Here is a 27,465-nt window from a genome sequence, read left to right on the forward strand (position 1 = left end):
AATGCCAATTTTTAACAGAATCTGCTTGGTATAATTTTAATTAAGTTGTAATAAATATGCAGTCTTATTAATATTTCAGGTTTATTCTTGTATGCCAGCAAGATATTCATTCTATGATGGTGATATTCAACTTCAGCCAAATAATGATTTAACACTCAGCCGTTTAGCTTTTAGCCAAAATGCATGTTTAGTATATGTTATGGACCAGATGTTTGTGTGCCCTCCCCAATTCCTATCTTGAAGCCCTAACCTCAATGTGATGGCATTTGGTGATGGGGCTTTGAGACATAGTTTTAGATGAGATCATGAGGGTGGAACCACATAGGATTAATGTCCCTTTAAGAAGAAGACAGACTAGAGCTCACTCTCTCCCAAACATGTGAGAACACAGCCAGAAGGCTATCTTTCTCCAAACCAGGTAGGTAGAGGGCTCTCACCAGGAATCAACTGGCTGGCACCTTGATCTTGGGACTTCCCAGCCTCTGGAACTCTGAGAGATATAGATCTACTGTTTAAGGTCACCTAGTATGGACTAGGCATATTTTGTTATAGCAACCCAAGCAGACTATGATAGCATATGTCTAAGGTTACCTGTGAAAGCAACATTTAAAAGCCATTTCTAATTCATTAAGAACTGAAAATAATGTTTTAGGTATTTATTGGTGCCTGTTGGTCTGATTTTCAATTTAAGGCAAAGTTCTTAATCATTTAAGGAGAAGCCGTTGCTTTCCATCTCCTTCCAGTTTTGACTTCAAGAAAATGGGGGTAGAGGGGCACCTGGGTGGCTCAGTCGGTTAAGTGTCCAACTTTGGCTCAGGTCATGATCTCATGGTTTGGGAGTTTGAGCTCTGCATCGGGCTCTGTGTTGACAGCTCAGAGCCTAGAGCCTGGAGCCTGTTTTGGATTCTGTGTCTCCTCTCTCTCTCTGCCCCTCCCCCACTCACGCCATCTGTCTCAAATAAACTTCAAAAAATTAAAAAAAGAAAAGAAAATAGGGTAAGAAATCGGGAGAGTCAACAGATGCTTATGCTGAGGATGCTGAAAGAGAGTTATGCGTGGGGGTGAGAGAACCTTGCCATCTGAAATCTTGGCCAACCCTGGAGGTAGAAGAGATTACCGGGTCCTGACATGGAGGTTGGAGAATCTAAGTTTAGAATGCTTGCCACACTGCAAAAAGCTATTTTCTCTGGCTTAGAGACAATCTAGATTTTGAGGATGAAGAATAGTTGATTGGCTATGGAAGTATTCATTGCTCACCCTGCGGATGAGGTCTCACTCATCACTCAGTGAGAAAACTGTTCAGAAAACTATTCCCCCCACATGGCCAACCACTATAGGATGTTGCAAGATTTATCTTTCTGTTCGCTTGTAGAGAGGCTAAACATAATGAATTAACGATGAGGCAAAAGAGAGGAGGGCTCAGAGGCAAGAGACTTCTGTCTCACATCAACGGATTCATTTGTTTATCAAAAATGCATTCTTCATTATGTGCTAGACACTGTAGCAGGTACTGATGTTATAGCAGGGAATGAGACAGACAAGACCACTGCTCTCAAGGTGTTTCAATTTTACTGGAGACACAGAAAATAAACAGGAGGATTTCAGACAGGTAGAACTTCCATGAAGGACAGTGATGTCAGAATGTGACTGGGGAACTAATTTAGTTAGGGTGGTCAGGCTTCTCTAGAGAGGCACATTTGAGCTTTGAGCTAGGACCTAAATGACAAAGAATCAGCTGTGCAATGATGAAGGGGAGGAAACCAGGAGGAGGGAGGACAAGTACCAATGCTCTCAAGACAGAATGACCTTGGTATATTCAGGAAACAGATAAGTATGTCTGGAGCTCAACTAACCAGAAGAGAGCCTGCCATGTGACAAAGTTGAGAAGGCAAGCAAAGCCCAAAGGTCTTAGGGTCTTATCAGTCACGATAAGTAACAATTTAAATTCATGAAGTGCTATGGAAAACCATTAAGAATGCCTAGCAGGTGAATGGCATCCTCTGATTCAATACTGCTGTGTGGAGCATGATTGCAGGAGGACAAGAGTGAAGCAGAAGCCAGTTAAGGGGCTTCTGAGGTGGTCCACGGGAGAAGAGATGGTGATGTGGACCTGTGAGGACAGTGGAGACGGAACATGCGTGGCTTTCAGAATAGGTTGTAGGGGCAGATGAATGAACAGGTTATATTGGTGAATACTCCATCTCTGTACAACAGATGTGCCTATGCAGTTGGCATTTTGTTTCTTTTACATAGTGGAATACTCGTTTTCCAATTCAATCATTACAAAATCTTTCTCAATGTATGAGTAAATCAGGGTAGTTTTAAGTGATTACTTACTACATTTTTTTTCCTTTCCAACTATAAACTTTTGGCAACTTATGTCCAAATAGAACATACACTGTGCTCATTTGTATAATTATAGAGAAGAGAAAAAGTGTTCTTTTAAAATGATTTGAAGTACCCCTCTACCTCCCACCCCTCTCCCCACAGTTCTCCATCATACTGGGTGTGCAGCGTCAGAAGCTGAGATGCCTAGCACCCCCCAGAGGCAGAGGCACAGCTGAAGGATATGGAGCAGTGAGGATATGCAGACATGCAACTCAGCCACAGGCCCACCACTTGACTATCTCAGAGAAATGCATCCACTTCCTCAAAGTCACATGGGGATAGCAACACTCCCCTCTAACAGTGCAGAGCCATTTACCATCTGTCCTTTTGTAAGTTTGCAAACCCCGTTCTAAATGGTCACCTGAGTTGAGGTGTTCATAGCTCAACAGCAACTACAACGTAGGATACCAAGGAAAGCAAAGATTCACTTAAAAACCTTACTAAACATGCATTTTATAAAGAAGGTATTTTAGCATATGTATGTGTGGGGGGGAGAGGGGGAGAGGGGGAGAAGGGGAGGGGGGGAGAGGGGGAGAGGGGGAGAGGGGGAGAGGGGGAGAGGGGGAGAGGGGGAGAGGGGGAGAGGGGGAGAGGGGGAGAGGGGGAGAGGGGGAGAGGGGGAGAGGGGGAGAGGGGGAGAGGGGGAGAGGGGGAGAGGGGGAGAGGGGGAGAGGGGGAGAGGGGGAGAGGGGGAGAGGGGGAGAGGGGGAGAGGGGGAGAGGGGGAGAGAGGGAGAGGGGGAGAGAGGGAGAGAGGGAGAGAGGGAGAGAGGGAGAGAGGGAGAGAGGGAGAGAGGGAGAGAGGGAGAGAGACAGACTGTATGTGCTCTGGGAAGATGTGTATTTGCTAAACTGTAATGCCCCTCCCTAAGAACTAGCAATAGCCCTTAGCTATGGTTGCAGGCAAAGGCCAAACCCTGCTTTCTCCCACAGCCCTCTAATAATGTTCATCTTACTCCTTCTCACACTTGAACCTGTGACTCCGCTTTACCTGCTTCTTAAGCTTACTCAGCTGGGTTAACTAAGGCCCTTAAGTGCTAAGCTTTTCCAACCTCAGTCTTTGAGGACTAGGATTCTTCATCACAACTACAGCAAAAGCTCACTGTTGTCCTGAGTCCCACCTATGTTTGTCTCTTTCTCAGGCCCAAGATATACATTTGCCTTCATGTAGATGCACACTCTCCTGAAATATCTCAGTTCTGACTGAGGTTCTTAACTCAGTTCTTAACTCAGTTCTGTTAAGGACTCTTTAAACTGCTTCCATAGTGGGTTACTGATCTTTACATTTCAGACTGGAAAAGAAAAGCACTGGGGCAGAGAGCCATCAGACAGGCCATCCCTAGAACTCAAATGCCCTCTCCTCCAGAGGCCTACCTCTGCTATGTCAAAATGGTCAGTGAAATTGTAACTTGGTTCTGATCTACCTGCTGTTACGGGCTCCACTTTTCCTGAGCAGCACCTTTCATTCTGTACCTTCAAATGGCACACATCATAGTCTTACTACACCAGAAAAGTACCATTAACCAAATGGCTCCAAGAACTTGTTTCACATAAATTTGTCAGCATGATAGAATGGAGAGCACTGGCCATGTATTGAACTATATTTGAGACTAGACTGGGCCACTACTGGCCTCCAAATCTTGGAGAAGCCTAGAGTCAGTTTCCTTACCTATAAATTAGGTGGTGAGATGCTCCCTAAGGTTCCTTCTTTGTTGATCATACCATGAATCTTTGGTGCAAATACACCCTATTTCTTACGCTTTTAAGAGCTTGATACTTCAGTAATAAATGCTTACCTCTTCAAATATGGACTTGTTATAGTTTCTCCTGAGAGCTTTCCAAGTGCCCAGTATATATGTGCTGGGGCCCTGGAACTCACATAGCATGAAGTCATTCTGGCTTGCCTCTCTTGTTCTGACCCTTCTGACAATTCTTAAAGTGTGTGCTCATTACATTTCCAATGCATTATGTCCTTTCATATCATTGGTGACATTATATTGGATTGGCAGCTTCTTTTGGAGACATGCTTCCTCCCCAAGCCAAGAAATACAGAGAGCCAAGAATTAGATCATTCTATCCCCAAATTGCCATAGACCTTCTCAGAGGCAGCTGAGCAATGTAATTTGATCAAGGTTAAGTACAATCCACCCTTCACCTTTTAACCCAAGTCAAAATTCTTTTAGTTTTCTATTTTAATCCCAAAGGAATGCTTCTTGCTCAGAGTTACAAACGTCCACCAGCCATCTCCAGTCAACTCTCATTTATCCGCCTGTGGCTTATCCAAAGCACCAAGCTTTCTCCTCCTGCCTCCAGCACCAAGTTCCAGGCCAGCTCCTTTAACTTGGTGCCAAAGAAATACAAACTAAATCTAATATTAGCCTAATGAGAAAAGGCTATCTGCTGCCAAAGATTCACATAATGCATCCCAAAGCCAAATGCAGGCAATTATTCACTGTTTTAGATCCTGGCATTGCTTCTCCCTTATATAAAACAGAGATCAAGATTTTCTGTGTTTCTCTCTGAGGAATACAGATCACGTGCAGTGTTTTTTTAACCTCATTTTCAGCCCAGCCGGCCAGATTCTCAGTATAACAGATTATATTTTCTTTTCCAATAAATAAGTCATTTGTACATTTAATGTCAAGGGAATAAAAAACCCTGGGTTTGGAGTCATTTGACTTACACTTGAATGCCATCTTTCTCTAGTTGTTAGCCAGAAACTAAATTTTGGCAACTCATTTGAACGCTTTGTTTTCTTAGCTGCTAAATAGGGATACGTATTTTATTAAAAAAAAAAAAAATACAAGGCAGTCATGCATGTATGAGGGACACTCAAAATGCCATCTTCAAAAATCCACCAAGACTCTTGATTATCACTCTGTGCCACTTTACAGACTCTAGCAAATTAGAATCATTGGCAAGAAAAAATACAAACTGTAGGAAACCCTTATTTTATAGGCATAAGAACACAGAAAGGGAGTTTCCTTGTGAGCACCTAGAAAATCAAGTCTAGAAGGCAAAAGTTTCTCATTTCCCAATGCTGTGTTTAGGCCACTGGTGAGGATACATCCCAGAATTCCAACAGGGAACAGGCAGGATACTGCCTGCTGATAGGCTGATTTATGCCATAGCCAGAGTTGCCATGGAAATGGAAATCGCAACCATCAGAACAGTTGGGAACATTATTCTCAAAACAGACTCCTATTTCAACCTTTCTTATGACTGATGCACACGTCCTCCAAGACCCAAGGACAAGAATTAGAGACAATGTCAACAATACTGTTTTCTCATTTTACTCCTATACCCAGAGAACTTACGTAACTTTTTTTTTTTTTAAAGTTCATTTTTAGAGAAAGAGAGAGCATGAACAAGCATGCAGGCATGTCCTGCATGAGAGCTGGGAAGGAGCAGAGACAGAGGAAGAGAATCCCAAGCAGGCTCCGTGCTGTCAGCATGAAGCCCGACAAGGGGTTCAATCTCATGAACCATGACATCATGACCTGAACCGAAACCAAGAGTCAGATGCTTAACAGACTGAGCCACCCAAGTGTCTCATCAATAGCTTTCTACAGATCAGGACAGTGTTGGCTGATAGAAGTTTCTGTGATGTTCTAGGTCTGTGCTATCCAAAACAATAGCCTCTGGACACATGTGGCAACTGCCCATTTGAAATTTGGCTGGTATGACCAAGGAAGTAGATCTACTGTATTCAGTTTTAATAAATGTAAATAGCCATATATGCCTAGTGGCTACCATATTGAGCAGTGCAGGCAGAAAACAAACTCACATTCCTCATCCTAGCATTCACATCCCATAAACTTGGCTCCAACGTATTGTTCTAACCTGTTTCCAAAACATGAATCTTGACTCTAAGGAGACTGCTGCTGAGCACACCTGAGGAAGTCTGCTGCCAAACCTTGGCTCAAGGTACTTAGACTTCATCGCTTCCATTCTTAACTGCTGCATATTTGAGCTTTACCCATATTTCACAACATAGGTCAAGTTCTACTTTACTGGTACACCTTCTCTCTGGCTGCTCCATCTCCACGGCTTGTGAGAAAAGGGGGAACAAACCTCAGGCCAGGGCCTCTCCAGGAAGGACCTTGGTCTCTCATAGGACTGTCTCCTTGGAAACTTCTATGTGGGCATATACCTGGTCTGCAGGACCAGGAGCTGGCCTTGGGCCTCCGTGACTACAATGGTAAAAAGATTAAGAATAAAAATAAGTTAATGGACAACAGAGGCTGTGCCTTCTCTGTGTTAAGACCCTCACCTTGGCTCTCATCTGTGGTGGCTGTACGTTCCCCCATATGTGTACCTTTATAATTTTTGCACCTCCATAGGAGATAAAAATGTTATACTTCTTATCTCTTGCCTTGAATCCAACTGTAGCATAAAATTAACCGTTAACATGGCTTTTCTTTTTTTTTTCTTTCCCATCTTGAACTTGTAACTGCAGCCCTGATGGCATGTGTACTCTCTCGAGTCCCAAGTGCACATAAGCAATTAGAATTTACATTGGTAAGTATCTTTTGTAGATCCAACGTTTCAGTTGGCTCCATTTTTTTTTCCAACTAGACTCACTGCTGCCCAGTTATAAAGCTTAATTAAAAGTGAGCTTGGGAGGCGCCTGGGTGGCTCAGTCGGTTAAGCATCCGACTTCGGCTCAGGTCATGATCTCATGGTTCATGAGTTCAAGCCCCACGTCAGGCTCTGTGCTGACAGCTCAGAGCCTGGAGCCTGTTTCAGATTCTGTGTCTCCCTCTCTCTGACCCTCCCCCGTTCATGCTCTGTCTCTGTCTCAAAAATAAATAAATAAATAAATTTTAAAAAAGTGAGCTTGGTTCTCCATTGGTTTCTCTTATGGTAAGAGCTACAGGCATCTCCTGGCAGAAACCACGTCTTTCTGGAATGAGAGTCCTAGTCTTTTGGGGATTAGAGTCAATGGCTCCAAAATCACATTCTAAGAGAAGCAAAAAAGATAATTATTTCAAGAACATAAAATAGAAAGAGAGATGTATCTTTAGATTATGAAAGTAACACAAATTTCAGAGTCAAGATGGTATATTAAGCATGTCATGCTACAATCTCCCATTCCTTGGGTTCTAGAACTTAAAGGCACTAGAAAATCAATCTCTAAATTGATGTAAAGCCAAGCTTGAAGTCACAGAAGAGAAATTTTTAGGTGTCAGAAAACCGCAGCAATGAGGTGGCATGAAGGTCACTATGCCTGCTGGGATCTGGGACAGGTGACATGGAGAGGGACTGGTTTCAAACCCAGCATGGCTAGACTCCAAGTGGCAAGGCCCACAGGCATGACGGGAAGCTGGAACCAGGTTCGTGTGAAGCCTGCAAACAAGAAAGTGCATATGGGATGGGGAGATGGGGGAGGACCACTTGATTTGCATAATCAATAGCAAAGGGATCCAAAGTCAAACTGAACTGTAATGTAACACTGGTCAGAGCTGTTACATCTCAAAAAGTTCAACAGGAGACAAGCAAAAGCACCACACCAAATGGTCTCCACAACTCAAGGCACATATAGGCAAAAAGTCCCCCAACGAACTTACTCCTTTGGCAAATAACTTACCAACAAGAATTGGAAGCCATGGGAGGAAATCAGCACCCTAAAAGGCCCAATATCGACTCAAATAGGAAAGTCTCAGTTGAGCTACTCAAGTTAATAAATAGAGCAATCTGAAAAGGGATTTGAAGTCAATACACCTAAAAGCATGCATATCTTTAAAAAACAAAAGAAAAAAACCCCTCAAAACAGAAGTGAAGAGAAGGCTTTCCCCCATAATCTCAACTCCGGATATAAACCGCTGTTCATATTGTGCAATAAACTCTTCCAGACTCAGTGACGTCTTTATTCAGAAACAGACATTTTTACATAAATGGGGACATGCTATACACACTGTGTCCTTCTCTTCCCCTCACTTTAAAGTATCATCACACTTATGTTCCCACATAAATATTGCTGTAGACTGAATGTCTATGTTCTGCTAAAATTCCTATATTGACCCCCATTGTGATGGTATTAGGAGGTGGGGCCCTTTTACATGCGTAGGTCATGACAGTGGAGTCCTCATAAATGGGATCAGTGCTCTAAAAGAGGCTCCAGAGAGCACTCTTGTCCCTCTCCACCATGTAACACAGTGACATAATGGCCACCTGAACAGGAGGTGGGGCTTCATCAGACAATGATTCTGGTGGCACCTTGATCTTGAACTTCCCAGCCCCTAAAACTGTGAGAAATAAATTTCTATTGTTTATAAGCCACCTAGTCTATGGTATTTTGTTACAGCAGACTGAACAGACTAAGATGAATCCACAGGTCTCTCCTACCCTTATAAAGGGAGGAACAGAATCCTATTCCCTTGCATGAATATACATAGTACCTTTAGCCAGCATTCTAGGAATGAACAGTTGGGCTGTTCCCAACATTTTCATATTATAAACCACGCCAGAGTGACCATTGTCCTGTAGGCATTTTTGCACATCTGGATGATTATTTCTTAGGACAAGTTACTAGAGGGAATTATTGGCTCAGAAGTTACACACATTTAAAATTTTGATAGCTACTATCAGACTGTCCTCCAGAAAAGTTGTACCAATTTACATTACTGAGTGCCTTTAAATTTATACATTTCTAACAGATTTTTTATTTAGAGTAGGTCAGTTTACCCAACATTCAATTACTTACTCAAGAAAAAAAGAAAACTTGCACCTCCAATAACCCTCTGAGGCAACAAAAACCCTTTAAAGGTGTTTGTACACACACAAAATAAGTTCACACTGTGGCACGGAAGGTTCAGTGTCTGTAACACTGTACATCTGTAGTAATCACACTATGGTACTTACTTTTAATTCTGTCTGCCCAGCAAACACAGTTGTCCTCGGGTCCTCCATGAAAAAGGGAATAAATACCTTGCCTGAGCTCTACTAAGGCTTCTGGTCTGTCCACTTCTAAATATGATGTCAACGTGAAAATACTCAGAATCCCCTTAACACCTTACACTGTAGATGATCTGGATAATTCAAATGAATCTGGTTTCCAATATGTGGACTATGCTTGAGAAAAGGGTCATTATAGACTACTTTATTCTCAGTGAAGTATGCTTTCAGCAAAGCAAATATAAAGTGATCTAGAGGCAAAAGCAAATGCTATCAACGTGAAATTCAGGAATTACTACAGTATCACATATTCCAAATACTTCAGAAGTAATCAAATCATATAAGATTTAAATAAAACTTTATTTTTTATTGGAAAACAGACCAGCAATATGATCTGGAAATGTTTAAAACTGAATTAAAATCAGACAAATACCAGCAATTTTCTTTTCCTCCACTCTTTTTAATATTTTAACCATCCTTCTAAAAAGATCCCACTCAAGCTATTTATCTTCCTAAAGAAGATCCTTCATACACTTTTTCCCCTTGCTCTTTCAAGATGTCTGTGTAGCATCAGAGATGGAGGAGGTTTAAATATAACAGGGCTCACTTATTTCCAACTCTCCTCACAAACCAAACTTCAACCATCGACCAATTTCCTAGGAGATGCAATTTCTTTCCACTAAAATGTCTAGTGCCAAATATCTACAGTATCCTTGCTAATCATTTCCCAACTCTACAACACACAAAGGCATGCACTTAAGGTCATCGGTTTTAATTATCTACACTAAAGAAGGGAAGTAACAGCAGCAGTTATTCACAACTGTGGATAAAGCAGAGACATTCACATTTGATTTTGGAAGACGTTTGGGGTGGGGAGGGAGTTGGTTCCTATAGGACAGCAAAGTGACCTTTCTACTTCAAGTTTTTCTTGGCTGACTGTAACATTTGCTTTCCAAGGCACGCACATATTCATTCACGCAAACATTTGAAAGGAAATTCCTCTGCAGAGAATGCACAAGGGAAAAACTGAACACCACATGAAGACTAGTTTCTTCAATTTCCAAGGGGCAAACTAATATGAACATCTTCAACTGTGCGCTTGACACGAGCATCTTTACTGATTTCACACAAAGAATCCATCAAGTGCCAGTTCCACTGTGGAAAACCTTTAGAAGAGGTGGTCCTTACTAGAGGACCATCTACCCTCCAAGCCCCATTTTACCAGTGTATGTATGTTATGTACCTACATTTAAGACTAAAAACGAAAAAGAACTAAGCATCCTAAAACAAAGTAGGATCATTCTATCTTCCATCAGAGTTCTGTTTATGATGGTCTACCTCACAGAATTGTTATAGGGACAAAGTAGGCCAGTATATCAAGAGTCCTTAAAACAGTACCCGGAATACATGGATATACTGAATAAAACATCAGTGATTAATTAACAGTGTTTGTCTGCCAAAGACCCTCATGCACAAGCAGCACTGGACCTTTTGCACAATCCTTCCAATGCATGCTATTATTTCATCTGTTCTACCCATGGTGGAGGGAGTTTTTATGATACCATTCTATAGAAGAAGAATCTAAGGCCTGCATAATCACATGCCATGCTTAAGTTCATAAAATGGTAAGCGTGAGCCTGGCAAACACACCTTTCACCTTTAAGTCCAGGGCATCTTTCTCAATAGCCCATTCTGTACCATACTCATGGCAGGACATGGACCACAAACGTGTTTAACTCCAAAGGGGATGCAGTCAACATTTTCATTATTGCCTAGAACCCAGAAGCAGTCGGTGTTCATTTAACTGAAGATACACCGGGACGGAGTGAAAGGACCATCCGTTCTCTGTGGCTGGACCACAAAGTATCAAAGCTGCAGCTTCCACAATCTCCATAATTTAGTGGATTACTACCTACCTTAGCAGTCTCAGCTTCTGCTGGCAGTCGCTTGGGGGTTCCTTTTTGGTCAAGCACCTTCTGAAAATTTTTGTTTTTAATGGATTGAGATTCAACACCTTCACCTTCAATCTGTAGTTTAATACCTTCGGCACGGGCAGGATGATCAATACCCCGTGGATTCAAGCCACAGTGGAGAGCTAGCAAAGAGGAAAAAAATATAACTGAAAACAAGTCCTGCAAAGAAGGCGTCCACGACAGACAGTATTTCGTGTGGCCTCAGAGGCAAGAAACAAAGCAGTGGTAAGTTTACAAGTGGTGTGATAACTATGGGAAATGATCTGGGGAGGAGGGAGCATGGCACAGAGGAAACCCTGAGCTCTCAAGTCAGAAAGATTTCAGCACAAATCCAGAAACCATCAGTTCCAAGTTGTTTGACCTTGAGCAAGTTACTAATGCCCACATCACAGATGAGATTACCAAATCGGGCAACTTCGTTCCTGCCTCCCACACATGCAACTCATTCAACCCCTGCAGTTCAGCTTCTTATCTCTGCCTCCATCTGGAAGAGTGCTTGTTCCCTCCTCCTCTGAATCTATTCAAGCATCCACTCAAGTACCCCTGCTCGCATGGACTGTGCAACTATTTGCTGAGCGTGTACCATGAGACATCCCCTGGATTAGATCCTGGAAACATGGATTCATATATGACAGATGTTCCCTTCCAAGATCTTATGGTCCAATAGAAGAGGCAAACAAAAGGACAAGTGACTTTAGAACAGTTATTACAGCTACATGAAAGAGAAGGAAAGACCAAAGTGAAGGGTTCAATGGAGTCAAGCCTAGATTTTTCCTGCCTTACCCTCTCCACATCCTAACATGGATAGGACCATAAATAAAATCTACAGCCCATTTTCTGAGCATAATTATTTATTCAACAAATACTTACTGAGCCCCTCCAAAGTACCCAGCATTCATCAAAGAAATAGCAGGAACCATACATTCCCCACAGATGACCTCCACGAAGCATCCAGCATGTGTGAGGCTTGGTGTGCATGTGCACGTGCACACAATATGTGTGTGTGTGTGTGTGTGTGTGTGTGTGTGCGCGCGCGTGCACGCTTCAAGGTTTCTGGTAGTAAATTCTCTCACCTCCCTGGGACTCCACCCCTTTAAATTTAATTAAATTCCTTATCCCCTTCCCTTTGGCCTCAGAGGATTCAGGGCCAGAACCTTCACTCCTCCATCCCACTCAGGACTCTACTTCATTGGTGACTTTTACTCAATATCTTCACTTTCCCTCCATTCTCAGCATGCCTCCCTTTATATATATATATATATAATTTTTTTTCCCTTTATATATACACACACATACACACACACACATACACACACACACATATATAGAGGTTTTTAAAGGTTTATTTTGAGAAAGAGAGAGAGAGAAAAATCCCAGCACAGAGCCCGATGTGAGGCTCCATCTCACAAACCATGAGAAATCAGGAGTCAGACGCTTAACCGACTGAGCCACCCAGGCTCCCCTCAGCATGCTTCCCTTTTAGCCAACTGCTGCAATTCTACAATTCTTCCCTTACTCAACACCCCATTCAGGTCAGGGCTTCCTCTTACCAGGCTTCCAAGAGAGTATGTGACACTTGAGAGAAGAGGGCTGGCTTCGCAGAAGTGAGGCAGGGGTTCCCTTCCTGCTCTCCATGCTCTCCTTCAGAGGAGCCATTCATTCCCACACTCGGACACAATCAACAACCTGCTGATGACGTCCAAATTTTAACCACGGCCTAGATAGACCTGTTAGGAGCTTCAGACCTAAGTGAAACTGGAGCTCAACACCCTAATTCCAGTATCAGATAGCTCAGATTTAACATGTTCAAAACTGAATCTTGGATTTTCTACCACTACCCCCCAAAATGCCTTTTCCAGTTCCACAGAAACCAGAGTCATCCTTGGCAGGACTCTCTCCACGATTTACCACATCCCTTCCATCTATCATCAGGTCCAGCAAGCTCTACACCCACAGTGCTGCTCAAATCCATCCATGTGGCTCCATCTGCACTGCCATCACCCTGGTCCGAACCACCCACGTCTCTCACCCACAATGCTGACCAGCCTAACTGCTCTTCCTCGACTGAGCCCTGAAACCCAATTAAAAAAAAAAAAAAAAAAAAGGTACAGGTCAGATCGTGAGACCCTTTGGCTTAAAACTTTCCAATGGCTTCATTTTAGATCTAGATCACTCAAAAGTCTTTAGCATGACCACCAAGGCTCTGAATTATCTGTTCCCTTCTACCTTTCCAACTTCATCACCCACATTATCCTTCGTTCACTGTACTCTGACCACACACTTCCTTTTCACACTTCCTACTTCTTGAACACAACAAGTTCTTTCACACTTCTCAGATTTTGTACGTAATGTTTCTCTGCCTGAAATGTTCTCCCTATTCCTCACCTAACTCCTACTCATCTGTCAGGTTTTGGCTTAAAGAACACTTCAGATATGCCTTCCCTTAATCTCTTCCTCATCCCCTGCCTCCACCCCATTTTAGATCACTGTACCTGGAACAGGAAGTATTCAAATACTGAATCGATGACCTTACCTAACTATACAAAGGTCCATATGCATGTGGCTTTGTACCTTTCAATATGAAAATTATCTGAATTTCTCTTTTAGCTTCTAAGCTTCCTAGAGCCAAGAACCAGCCCATTTCATGGTACACAATAGATGTTCAACATGTATTAGTTCACACCTCCTCCCTCAGGCTTTATGCCGGATCTCAAATGATCTTCATAAAAACTCGATAAGACATAATTACATTCATTTCACAGGTAAGGGAGAGGAGACTCAAGGTGCACAGTCACAAAGTCATGCAGGTGTCTACTGAAGGTCACAGAGATCAAGCATCATTTAGGATATGGATGATTTCAAGCTTCAGATGAGCAACCCAAAATAGGTTAAGCAGTAAGGAAAATTATTAGCTTTCAGAAAAGGAAGTCCAATAATGGTACAGGTTCAGAGTTCATGGATTTGCCAGCTCAGCAGAGGATTCATCAAGGATTCTTATTTTTTTTTCTTTCATCTTGCCATTCTTCTATCCAGAACATCACCTAGATCATAAGCCTGAGTCCCCTCATGGCACCTTGAGCTACAAGCTTCTGGGTCTCATCTAGAAATAGTGACAGTTCAGTTGTCTGGTTCTCTTTCCCCTAATCCTCTTTCAAATATTCATTTTTTTTCCCCATCAGCTCAAGGTGAATCACATACCTATTAACGAACTAAAACCCTGGCAGTGGAGGTAGCATCACTGTTAACCAGCTGACCCTTCTGCTAGAGTCAGTTTCTCAAACCACACTGCTAGTATTCAAGAAGGCAGGGGCAGAATAGATGCTGGAGAACCAACAGCAGTGCCAACTTCAGGTATATGGAGAAAGAGAATGGAGCAGCCAAAATCTGTAAGAGCAGAAGGCTCATTACTGTTAATATCAGATCAGCTTCTCCATCTCCGAAGAATGGCCTATTGCAACGAATATTCAGTATTTTAAAATCATGACTATTAAAAAATTTTTTTCTTATAAAAGGAGATGAGAGATTAGCACAGGATGGATTTGGACACTAGAGGAAGAAAAATATATAGCTTTGATCTTTCTCTCCAGACTGATCCCCAGCTGCCTTGAAATTTACAGCTTCAGAATACCACTGACTTGCTGGGAATTTCCAGTACTTCCTGTTCTCCCAATACCTCCCCCACCAAACTGGATTCTCATACTTCCTTCACCTTTGCTCATGCTGGTCCCTCCTCCTAGAAAGAGGTTCTACTTCACCCCAGTTTTACTTCCTCCTTTGGGAGGCTAAGTCCACTCACCCGATGTGTCAGCTCGGACCCTTAGAAAGCCACCTAGGAGTTTCTGGATACCAGACCAAGAACCACTTAGCTATGCTTCGACCATGCACACAGTGCCCTGGTGCTTCACTTCCCTCGCTGTAGTGAGGTCTACCTCACTGATCTGTACACCTTGTCTCCCACCCCTGCAAGCTCTTCAAGGCAGGCCCTTAGTCACCTCCATGACCTCCTCTCCCCAGTCTAGAACCTGGCACATAATAGGCATTAAAGAAACATTTGTTCAGGGGTGCCTGGTGGCTCAGTTGGTTGAGCACCCGACTTCAGCTTGGGTCACGATCTTGTAGTTTGTGGGTTTGAGCCCCATGTTGGGGCTGCTTTGTGCTGCAGCGTGGAGCCTGCTTTGGATTCTCTGTTCCCCTCTCTCTCCCCCTCCCTTCCCCACTCACACTCTCTCAAAAATACAGTAAAAAATAATAAATTAAAAAAAAACATTTATTCAGCTGCTAAATGAACCAGCAATCTCCTCTTTTTATACAGCCCTGCCATAAATCAAAAGGAAACTTCCCTCGGCTGGTAAATACCTAGCATTCAAAATGTAAGAGAACTATAAACATGAGGCAGACTACGGTGTTTTGACTTTCTACACACGTAGTCACCTTCTTCACACAAATATTTTAATCCTCCATAGCTGTTCCCTCCTCACCTGCAAACCCAGTAGTTGATTTAGGTTTTGTGCTTAGGTTTATTTATTTAAAACCATTTCTGACAGGCTTTGCTTTGTTTTCCCTGAAATTTCATGTCCCTAATATTTACAAATCAAGCAACTTTCAAATGGCCTCTTTACAAGCTGTGACCTCCATTTCTTTGTTCATCATGTAAAAGGTGCCCCTGTTTGAGTCCTCTTTTCTGTCCTCATCACTGCCCTTTCTTGTTTTCACTCAAGTTATTTACTCAATTTAATGGGCTCAGCAGCTCACAGGTCGGCTTGGAGACCCTCTTCCTGTTTCCCCGGGCTTCCGGACCACTCTGTGCCTTACTGATTTCTAGTTACTGATTTGACATCGAAAGCTGTTTGTGGTCTTTCCTTCCAGGGCCGCCCTAATAATTTTCACATTAAAGTTGCTAATACTAAGCTCTTCAAAATCAAGAATTAAAAACCAAATAGATTTCATAAATAGTCCTTTAAAAGAGTCAACAGGGACATTAGTTTTCACAATGTTTTGAGATGCCAGAGCAAAGGTACCATCTGTCTCTCGTGTGGAAAAGCCCATTCCCTCAGAAACCGGTACCCTTGTGCTTTGCTAGTGGGAATGTAAAATGGTGCAGCTGCTGGGAGCAGCTGGGGATTCCTTTAAAATATTCAACACAGAATTACCATCTGATCTGGCAATTCAACCAAAGAATTGAAAGTAGGGACTTGAACGGATATTTGTATGTCCATGTTCACAGCAACATTATTCACAATAGCCAATAGGTGGAAAGAACCCAAATGTCCACTGATGAATGGATAAAGAAAATGTGATACATACGACAGAATTTTCAGTCATACAGTGGACTTTTCAGTTTAAAGAAATGAAATTCTGATACAGGATGAACCTTGAAGACATGCTAAGTGAAATAAGCTGGTCACAAAAGGACAAATACTGTATACGATGCACTTGTAGTAGTCAAGTTCACACAGATGAAGTCAAACAGTGGTGAGCAGGAGCTGGAGGAGAGGTGAATGGGGATGTGCTTAGTCCAGTTTCTCTTTGGGACGAAAAGGTCCTCGAGACGCATAGAGGTGATAGTCGCACAACAATGTGAATATACTTAATGCTACTAAGTCATACGCTGAAAGGGGGTTAAAATGATAAGTTTTATGCTACACATATTCTAGAACAAAAAAGAATTTAAAAACAAAAACAGCCCATTCCCTCTCATCTCATTCCCCCATATTGCCTCCATAGCTGGAAAGAGAAACTCCAAAGATATTTATTTTGAGAGAGACCAAGCAAGCAGGGGAGGGGCAGAGATAGAGTGAGAGAGAGGATCCCAAGCAAACTCCACGCTGCCAGCACAGAGCCTGATGCAGGGCTCGAACTGATAAACAGAGAGATCATGACCTGAGCTGAAACCAAGAGTCAGACGCTTAACCAACTGAACCACCCAGGCACCCCTCCAAAAATACTTTATTCACAAGTTTTAGAGTTTTTTCAGTAAGTTCATTGTGATTTTCAACCAAAACATGTTGTTTTCTTTAAAACAAAACAAAATAAAAAAAAACACGGATAGCTCAACACTATCATATTACTTTAGAATTTTGCTGGAAAGGGCATATGCTGCAAAAAGGGGCCCCAGTCTGACTAGCAGAAGAGGTGTTTCATTGCTGGAAGTGAGCCTAGACCCTGCTGGACCTGACCTCTGAAAGATCCCATTCTGACAGGACTTAGCTCACAGTCACAGGCTATGGAGAAGTGCCAGGCATTTTGTCTCAAGATGACGAGAGAACCAAGGGGTGTGCTGGCTCCACTTGCATGAACAAGTGCCTCCTACTTGCCAAGAAGTCACCCAGCTTCCAGGTCTTCCAATCCCCACCCACACCACTCTCTCTCTGCAGTGAAACAAGGGGCTGAGCCCCATTCAAGCTGAAGATTCCTTTATTTTGGGCTTTGCTGTTAACAGAGACGCTGTGCAAACACCCCCAAGGTCCAGCAGGCTGCTCCAGATCCTGCACCAAGGGTTTCTACCACCACACAGATGCTGCCTGTAGCTGAGAGGTTTGGTGCTTCTCCACTTTGACAGAATTGATCTTTGTACAAAATATACTCTTCCCTTATTTTCATGGATGATCCTTCAGGAAATTAAATAATCTATTCTTCTCATCGTGAAGCTTTAACTGATTTTGCAACCATTATATCCTCTCTAAGCAATGTTGACAATTCACCTTTTTTTCTTATTCTCTCCCCTCCTAATTCCCCCCAGCCACCCCATGTATATATACACAACGCACCACAAGAGTATATTAACATGTCGGCTTAGTCTATGACTAGGAACCCCTTGAAGCAAGTGACTGCTCATTAAAGCTTGACAAACCGAGTGCCTAGCCAAGTGCCTACTGTAAGTACTCAATCATTGTTTATAGAATAAGCAGAGGTATGGTGGAAAGATACCAATTCAATCCTACTCACTGCCATTCCCTTCTTAGGAAAACTTACAGCTTTTATTTTTCAAAAAGGGCAAATAAAAGTTGTTTCCTATCTCATTGTATAATTCAAAGATATGTTAAGTCACAGAACCAGACAACTGATGTCAAACTGATTTTCTTGACTGCCTTCTGCAGAGGAGAAACTGTCATGCTGGTCTGTGTGCCTGCAGAGACTAAACAGCTGTACATATTTGGCATCCAATAAACGCTGCTAAATAAATACATGACCTTAGAAACAAGAGTACTTCAATCCCCATCATTATCTATTGGAATGGAGATCGTTTAAAATTTCATTTCTACGTCCTGCTTTTGCTAAAGTTCATGGAAAACACAGCCCTTGTTTCAAACCACTCTTATAAGATAACCACATAGCAGATACTCTCTAAATGTGTTTAATTAACAGAAGTGCCTTATCATACTCTGAGTTCAAATTCAGCACAGCACTACCCTCTACAAGTAATCTGGACCTCTACAAGTAATCCAAGAGACCTCTCTTTGTAGGAAACACTTCCCAAAGTTCTCCTAGAGACTCTTGGAATGTACCCACAAAGGCACTCAATTTCCCAGCCCCCCTTGCAGCTATCTGTAGCTGTGAACAGATTCCTGCCTATGGGGCCGAAGCAGAAGTTTGATGTGTAAAGATGCAGTTCTGGAAGTGACAGAAGAGAACGAATTTTTATATCACCCTTCTCACCATCTTGTCACCTTGAATGGAGAGGTGGTATCTAGAGCTGCTACAGATCATAGGCTATAAACATGAAAGCCAAGAGGCTAAGAGCAACAAAGGCTCTACCATCACCGAGTGGCTCAAACTAGGTTCTTAACCACCTATCTCCGGACTTGACACTACATGAGAAAAGTAATCCCTTGTGACAACACCAAATCAGGCCTCTTCTGGGACTTCAGATGAACCATTCCAAACTGACACATGATACCACTTTAACAATATATCGTTGCTTAGCTCTTCCTAAAGGATAAAAATGAAAACTGGAATCCTAGCAAAATATTCTGCTCTGGGTTTCTTAACTCCCATTAGGACTTCAAAAGCTGAATATAGCAATACCTTAGCAAGGAGGAGGTACACGTACATGAATACATGTAACATGAGTACATGCTGTTATCAAGAAAAATGTTATCAGAGGTAGAATCAATCTAGATGATACAGTGAATACCTGAGGGCATAACTCTTACTCATTGAGGAGCCTCCGGTGCCCAGAAAAGTGCCTAGAGCACTCATAAGAATGTGTGCATTGGACGCTGGGGTGGCTCAGTCGGTTGAACGCCCAACTTCGGCTCAGGTCACGATCTCACGGCTTGTGAGTTCAAGCACCACATCGGACTCTGTGCTAACAGCTCCGGGTCTGAGCCTGCTTTGGATTTTGTGTTTCCCTCTCTCTCTCACTCTGCCCCTCCCCTTCTCGTGCTCGGGGTCTCTCTCAAAAATGAACATTAAAAATGTTTTAAAAAAAAGAATTTATGCATGAATGAATGGGAATGAATGGGAATGTGCCAAGAAGCACAACCTTGGGTTAAGCTAATTGACAGGGCACAATGTCTCTTTGGGCAAAGGAACCTGTCCAGCACATATCTACAAACGCAGGTCAGCAAACTAGGGTCGATGGGCAAATCCAACCCACTGCCTGTTTACATATGCCTTATGAGTCAAAAACAGTTTTTACATTTTTAAATGTTGAGGGGGAAAAAAGAATTAAAAAGGATGTTTTGTGATCTTTGAAAATTATATGAAACTCAAATGTCAAACATAGCTATGCTTATTTATACGTTTTCTATGCTGCCATTGTAGTATGATGGCAGAGGTAGAGGTGAGTAGTTGGGACATACCAAACGGACTGCAAAAATTAAATATTTACTAGCTGGCCCTTTACCAAAACAGTTTGCTGAGCCTTGTTCTAGGGTAGAGTGCCCCCATGTCCCGGAGGACAGTGGGATCTGAGCACTCTAGCCCCCTCCATCATAACATCAAGGAAGAGCCTCATGGGTCTGAGGGACTCACCTACTTATGCTGCACTCCCCCACTCCCAGGCAATTTAAATGAGCTCAATTATGTTTGATTTTATTATTTTGGTCAGGCTATGTGGAAAGAGAATAGGATTTCCAGACCTCTCCTTGGTCAGCTAAATGTGGTATACTCTTGCTCTCTATCTGTATCTATAGATACAGATATGTTTAGAGAGAGAGAGAGAGAGAGAGAGAGAGAGATAGGGATTACACATAATAAAAATATAAACATATATTTACAATATATATTGAAGCTTAACATTCAACATACAGGTTGAAGTCCTTTCCTATCAAAAAGAATAGGGGTAAAATACAAATTTCCAAACCAGTAATTCAAGGGCATTAAAAAAGGACATGTCTGTTCCCAAAAAGTCTGCAACTGACCAGTAATAGATGGCTCCCCATCTGTTACTACGAGGGGGCTGGAGAGAAAGGCAACCTGCTGATGAGAAGAGATGGGAGCAGATATCCTGAGACATGAAGGATTGAACCTAAAGAATACTCCATTGTCGTCAGAAGTCTGCCCATAGGTAGCCTTGATAACTACTGTGTGGCCACCGGAGCTGAGCCTTTGTGACTGTCCATCCGAGCCAGATATTCAGACCACATGTAGATGGGTCAGCACACTGCCCCCTCTGAGCCACATGAAGCACATTCACCCTGGCTCACTCATTTAGAGATGATTTCACCTTTGTAAAAACAGTTTGCTATAAGGGAACCCTGCTCATCCAAAGACTAACCTAAGTGTGATCACCACAGCAAACCTTCACCCTTCCCACTCATGATAAACAGACTAAGCAATCTCAATACAACAGAAATTAAAACAACACTTAACTTACATAGGTCAACATCAGCGCAGGGAAAGGCTATGGACAAGCTGTAAGGCACAAACGTTAACTCCTCTCTTTCATGAGGAGAATACAACAGCAGATATAATCAGAGCTTCTGTGAAGCTTTAGATGGAGGATTCAGGTATCAGACAGACAGAAGTAGGTAGTTTACACTGCAGAAAAAAAGGTCACCCAACCACCCGTATCAGCAAAGGCTGAGTGGAGAGCCTAGACTTCCACCCTCACCAGGCTGTACCTAGGTACTCCAAAACCCCCTAGAGGGTGGGGTCATAGAAAGCCACATAGGGAGCCCACAATTTCTGATCTGTCCACCATTATCAAGGCCACTTCCCCACCCTTGCAGCATCAGTTGAGCTGAGGTGAGGAGGCAGGACATCCACTTCCACCAGGCCATGAGACTGCCTCCTCCTTCCTGGGATAGTGTCAGAGGAAGCTTGGTGGAGAGACTCAGGACTCTTCACCATCACCCAGTGATAATGAGGAGGCCCCACCTCCCAGGTAATACCCGGCCAGAGTGATGTTAAAGCCAGCTAAAACAAGTTTTACATAAGATCAAGTCTCATAAAATGAAAATGTCCAAATTTTGATTAAAAAAGCACTCATAACCAAGAACCAAGAAGATCTCATAGTAAATAAGACAATCAGCAAATGCCAACACCAAGATGACAGAAATCTCAGATCTGACAAATATTTGAAAGCAGCCAAGATAAAAATCTTCAAAGAGTAATTACACCTGCCACAAATGAGAAACTAGAAAGCTTCACCCAAGAAACAAAATTGCAGGAAACAGAAGACATAAAGAACTACCCAATGGAAATGTTATAACTAAAAAATGTAATAACCAAAAGGAAAAGCGCAACGGATGGGTTCAAGAGCCAAATGGAAAAGACAAAGATTTCACTGCAAAAAGTAGAAGGACCTTTCTTGCAAATGGAAATGTTCTAAATCTTGGCTTTGGTTGTATAATATACAAGTATCAAAACTCAGGACTCAACACTAAGGTTATTTAATCTACAACAGTAAGCATCTACCTTAAGAATGTAACAAAACAATACAGACACTAGATATGCTTTTAGATAGAGTGGAGAAATGATTTTTGATTCATCTGTTTTGATTCATATACCTCTCCCCCACCCAACACACCGCTACCCACTGATTCAAGTCCAAGTTCTACTTTCTTGCTATATTGATGAAGGACACATGACATCTTGCTATATTGATATAGGACACATGGCATCTGCCAAATGTTCAATGAACATCAATCTCCATTTTTATCTTAGTGCCCTCCTCCATCACAACGGAGGGGTCTTTGGCATTAACATTTTTAACAATTGTTAAGTAAACAAAATGGTAGTATTGTAACATAGTACAGACTTGAAAAGTGACAATCCTGAATGAAAAGAACAAACTAAAGTGAAATGGGGGAGGGAGGCGTAGTCAGAAGGCAAAAAGAACAGCTTTTCAAATACACAAACAACTTTAGTGAGAGAGTTGAGGAATGGAGGGATAAAGATAAAAGCAAATACGTGCACCCTGTAACATACTTTGTACAGGTGAGCTGACGGCATTCTCTGTCAAACAGTACCACGGGGGGGAAAAGTGACTGATGGTTTAGGAAGCCTTTACACACTACAATCTGGTATTCCAGGAAGGGAAGAGGAAGCGGTGGTACCAAATTAACATACGGGGGACTCTTCCTCCCCTATCGATAAGGTATTAGAAATTAGAAGGAGGGATGCTTTCACCTGCCCCTGGTCAGTCCATCCGTCGCCCTCAGTAACCATCTCACCCCGCTGCCTCAACATGTGAGTGCGTGCTGTGGGGGCGGTCACTAAGCTCTGACCCCCACGTCTGCATGAGCAAGTGGTCCCCCCACTCCCTGCCCCACCCACAACCCCTGTGGCCCAGGGAGGCGTGTGTAGGATGTGCTGCTGCTGCTCCCTCACCAGCCAGGGCCTAGCCAGCCCCCTCTCCCTGCCAGGGCTGTGGGGACAGCTCCAGGGGCCTGGGGAAAATCACACTGCCAAAACTGAAGCTGCCTCCACCTCCGTCTGGGTGGCCAAGTGTCCTCCCACCTCTGCCTTCTTTGTCCCACTGGGCGCAGCACCAGCGGACAGCCCTCGCTGGACAAAGCTAGAGGCTGAGCGTGACTCGTCCTACCCGGGCCTGGACTCACGTGCTGGCCCATATGTATTGCCCCCATATGTGCTATACTCTGGGCCTGCCGGCCTGCCACCTCTGCCCCCAGGCTCAGTACCACCACCCTCAGGGGGCCCTCCCCAAACCCAGCCAGGACACTGGGGGACCAAACACACACAGTCAGAGCCCTCCCCGGTGTCTACTGGTGAGGCCCTGGCCTGGAACGCTCAGGAGCCTGAGCTGACCCTGAGTGGGGAGGGGGACAGGGGAGGGCAAAAAAGAAAAAAAGAGGGGCGTGGAGAGGGAGGGAAAGACAGAGATGCTAAGCAACTTGGTTAAGACCACCATGAAAATGGAGAAGGAGACATGAAAACCAGGATTCGTACATCACACACAACGCAGTTTCCCCTCTACACCTTAATTATTGCTTAGTTGGTAAAACCACAGGCTTTGGAGTTGAATAAACCTGGCTCTTCCACTGTTGAGCTGTGTGGCTTCAGGCAAGTTACTCAGCTTTAGGTTAACTTACCTATGAAATTGGAATAATCGTAACGTCTTTATAATTTAGCTTTAGAATAAAAGTGCCCAGCGCCTGGCACCCAGTACGTGCCCCACAAATGGTAACTATTGCCTTATTACATCCTTTGCTCTTGCTAATATCACCTTAATGATCCTGATTTCATCAGAAGTATCTTTACCCTTGGTATATATGTCTGAGTACATGTACACAGAGCAGCTCCATTAATAAAAAAGGAAAAAAAAAGTGACTGGTCAGGGGTCAGGTCAGTGTAGGAGGACAAAAGGTCAGATAATGATTTCAGAGAAGAAAAAGAGCAGCTTAAAATTCTCTGGGAAGAGTAATCCTGGCAACTAAAGAAAAAGGACTACCTCAGGAGAAACTAAACAGGTGTCAAGTCACACCAACATGCAAAAGGCTCAACAGGTTCCGGTTGGACTTGATGGGCAGGATGAAGGGATAGGACTTCCCCTTCCCCAAGGGGCTGGAGTGAGAGCACACGCGATCTTGCTTGCTCACACCTTCTATTCATGGTAACTTGCAGGAACACTCCAGGTGAACCAGCCCTATTACTGTTTCACTGGATCTTCCTAAATGTACGTGCCTGTGTATACAGATACACAAGTCGAAGATCATAGTATCTGAAAGGAGAGCCATGATGGAGGAAATGGACGGATCTTAATTTATGGATTGACAATCAGCATCTTCAAGACTTGTGAAGATGGAAAGGAGCTCAAAGGTCAACAGAGCCATTGATACATATACAACTCGCTGAAGACTCAAAAAAATGCTCCTTTGAAATTTCTCAAGTATACAAAGAAAATGAATAAAACACCATGCGGCTTGACATCACAAATTAAAGCTCAATACTCCTTAGTCAATCTTTGAGGCCACGCTGTCCAAAAAAGGAGCCCAATAGTAGTATGTGGTTATTTTAATTACATTTAAATACAATTTTTAATTTAATTCCTCAGTTACATCACCCACATTTCAATTGCTCAATAGCCACATGTGGCTGTGACCACTATACTGGATGGTACAGATTACTGAACATTATTCATCATCACAAAGTTCTACTGGATAGTGCCAGTTTAAAAGATCAGGGTCTTCCCAATGTTAAAACCAATTTGTTCTGTTCTGTAAATGTTACCTGAGGGGGGGAAAAAAAAAACAAGAAAAGAAACTGACTAAAATAGTTGGACTTTTCTACAGTTTTAAGATTTTTTTCAGTCATTTAAATAACCATATGTACATTTTAGGGATAAGACAAAAGAAGATATAATGACATATTAGGGGTTTTATAAATTTTTTGCTCTTTGAGAATGAACAGCACTTAGAACCTGTCTATTGCTCTGACTTTTATAAAAGTATATCTGAAGTGTGTGTGTATAAAAGTGACTATTTGTTTAGTTATTTCAGACAGAGTCAGATCTTTATTCCCCAGCCTCGTTGCTTCTGTGTCACAGATCAGTGTTATTTTTGTCATGGTTATAAGCTTTTAGAGATCCAAGATTATCTTGGAGGGAGACAGAGATAAACTGGGAATCAGAGAAGTCAGCTCTGGCAAAGCTCACAGTCTACTAAAAGAGTGACTTGAAAACGTCTACCCAGAGAGGGCAGATACAGGATGAACATTTCACTGGTCCTCTGTGAAATGGAAAACAAAACCAAACAAAACCAGATAGCCTCAGGAGTTTTCCATTGGCCAGTTTTCAGCATAAAGCCCTGTCCTCTCATACTCTGCATTTTTGGGGGTCAAATGCTGATTTTTATGAAATTAGATTAGAGGTGGTGTTTCTGTTCACGTGAGTTTTAATGTTAGTAAAAGTTATATAAACGGTGAGTGTCCCATTAAAAATTTTTTTTTTACTTGTCTATAAAAGCTAAAGGTTTGAGTACTTTTATGCTATTGAGCAAAAATAAGCAAGCCATAGTTACTTGCAGATGGCATGAGAGCAAGGGAAGCTGGGAATATGAGCTGCAGAGAAAGTAATGCTAAGAGGGTTCAAAAACTGAGAAAAGGATTACTTCCAAGAAAACAACAGAACAGGCAAGACTCCATAGAACTTGGTATTTCTGATAGGTTTTGAAGAAAAGGCCAGCTTTGAATCCAAATATCAAGGAAGATGTCCAAGCAAGAGGGACCAATTTTTTTTTTTTAATGTTTTATTTATTTTTGAGACAGAGACAGAGCATGAGCAGGGGAGGGGCAGAGAGAGAGGGAGACACAGATCCAAAGCAGGCTCCAGGCTCTGAGCTATCAGCACAGAGCCGGGCGTGGGCTCGAACTCAGGAACCGTGAGATCATGATCTGAGCCAAAGTTGGACACTTAACCAACTGAGCCACCCAGGCACCCCAAGAGTGACCAATTTAAAAGAAGGTACAGATTAGGTAAGTTTGGAACATTTACAAGGAAAAGTAGGTCATTTGAAAAGAAATTATGGAGATGGGACAGGAAGATGATCAGGGAGCTTTTGAGTGCATGGGGTTTTGGTAATAGGATCAGAAGTCTGGGACTTTTCACTAAACAACTGGACGGTGAAGAAATGCTTTAAACACAGGGAAACAGCCAATGTTGTATTTTAGCTATATGGATGAATAAACATGTGACAATCTTCATCTGTTTGATGTGGGCACCCTTCAAGATGCAGTTCAGGTCTTGTTAAAACCTCTTCATTCCAACACCTATCTGTATTCCTTAATCCTAACTCCCAAAGCATCCATCTACACTTCACAGGGCAAGTCACTACTGCAAATTAGGCATCTAATAAATCGTATGGCTGTTAATTATCAACTTCATTACCTGTATCCTTTTAAAGACCAGACGCATAATAGGGGCGACATGAGGCCTGCTGGTACAAGCCAGCATATCCCACAGCCCTTATGTTCCCACTCATGAATCCTACAGTCGAACACTGGTGGGCGGGCACACATCCTGTGGACATTTTAATCACATATATAAACGTTGCCTTAAGAGACAACTAAAGAAACAAAACACAAGTAAATGGCAGAAAGCATGATTGTGTATTTAAGAAAGGATTTATATTCCCACTTAGCTTTGCAAATCAGATGATGCTTCTAAAATATTTTACCAGGTTCCTCATTGGTCTAGATCGTCTTGGCTGGTATACAAAAAACAAAAACAATTCTAAAGAACACACTCTGAAAGATTAGCAAGTCATTTTATGGTGGTGTAAATTATTTCCAAAGATGCTTCTACTCAGTTCTCAATATGATAGACATTAAAACATTGTAAACACCAACTGTCACAATCTAAACCTCTCCTTTAAGATTAGAGAGAAGGGGGAAAAGAATCAAGTACATAGAGCTCAGATCAGGGAAAGTCTATCAATCCAGCCACTTGCCCCCTTGGCTGCAAACAAAAGCCATGAGGAAGATGGCACCACTCTAAGCTCATGTTCTCACATTTTAGCTGAATCTTCAAGCTCTGCCTTATGTTCCATCTTCAACCCACACACTCCTCCCATAAGGCAAGTCTTGCCCTACATAATAATCCTCTCCCCTGTTTATTACTCCCTTCTTTTTCCCTTCTCCAAAGTAAGACTATTAAAAGTACATTATTGTTCATACTTTAGGCAAACCTAAACGGGCACTATTCTAAGCACCTTACATGCTATGATAGATCAACTGTTTGATAAACACTTACTCCTCTTCTTCCAGAGCAAAGTGTGTATGCTTAGACAAGGACTTTGGCCTTG

At 42.6% G+C, this 27,465-nt stretch overlaps 1 protein-coding gene across 6 annotated transcripts in view; it reads right to left on the bottom strand.

The window, feature by feature from the left end:
* The window catches only part of SAMD12 (sterile alpha motif domain containing 12), a 394,334-nt gene that overhangs the window by 345,605 nt on the left and 21,264 nt on the right, over nt 1-27,465 (bottom strand). For 2 of the 6 annotated variants that reach the window (XM_060611200.3, XM_060611199.3), the window contains exon 2: nt 11,201-11,379. In XM_060611200.3, coding sequence (XP_060467183.3) covers nt 11,201-11,379 — 179 coding nt within the window. Of the gene's footprint in view, nt 1-11,200; nt 11,380-12,807; nt 13,165-27,465 lie in introns of those variants that run through there. The other 4 variants (XM_060611197.2, XM_060611195.2, XM_060611196.2 and 1 more) reach the window with 4 other exon arrangements.

This window comes from Panthera onca, chromosome F2 (assembly GCF_046562875.1).
Source record: "Panthera onca isolate mPanOnc1 chromosome F2, mPanOnc1 haplotype 2, whole genome shotgun sequence".
Taxonomy (NCBI): Eukaryota; Metazoa; Chordata; class Mammalia; order Carnivora; family Felidae; genus Panthera; species Panthera onca.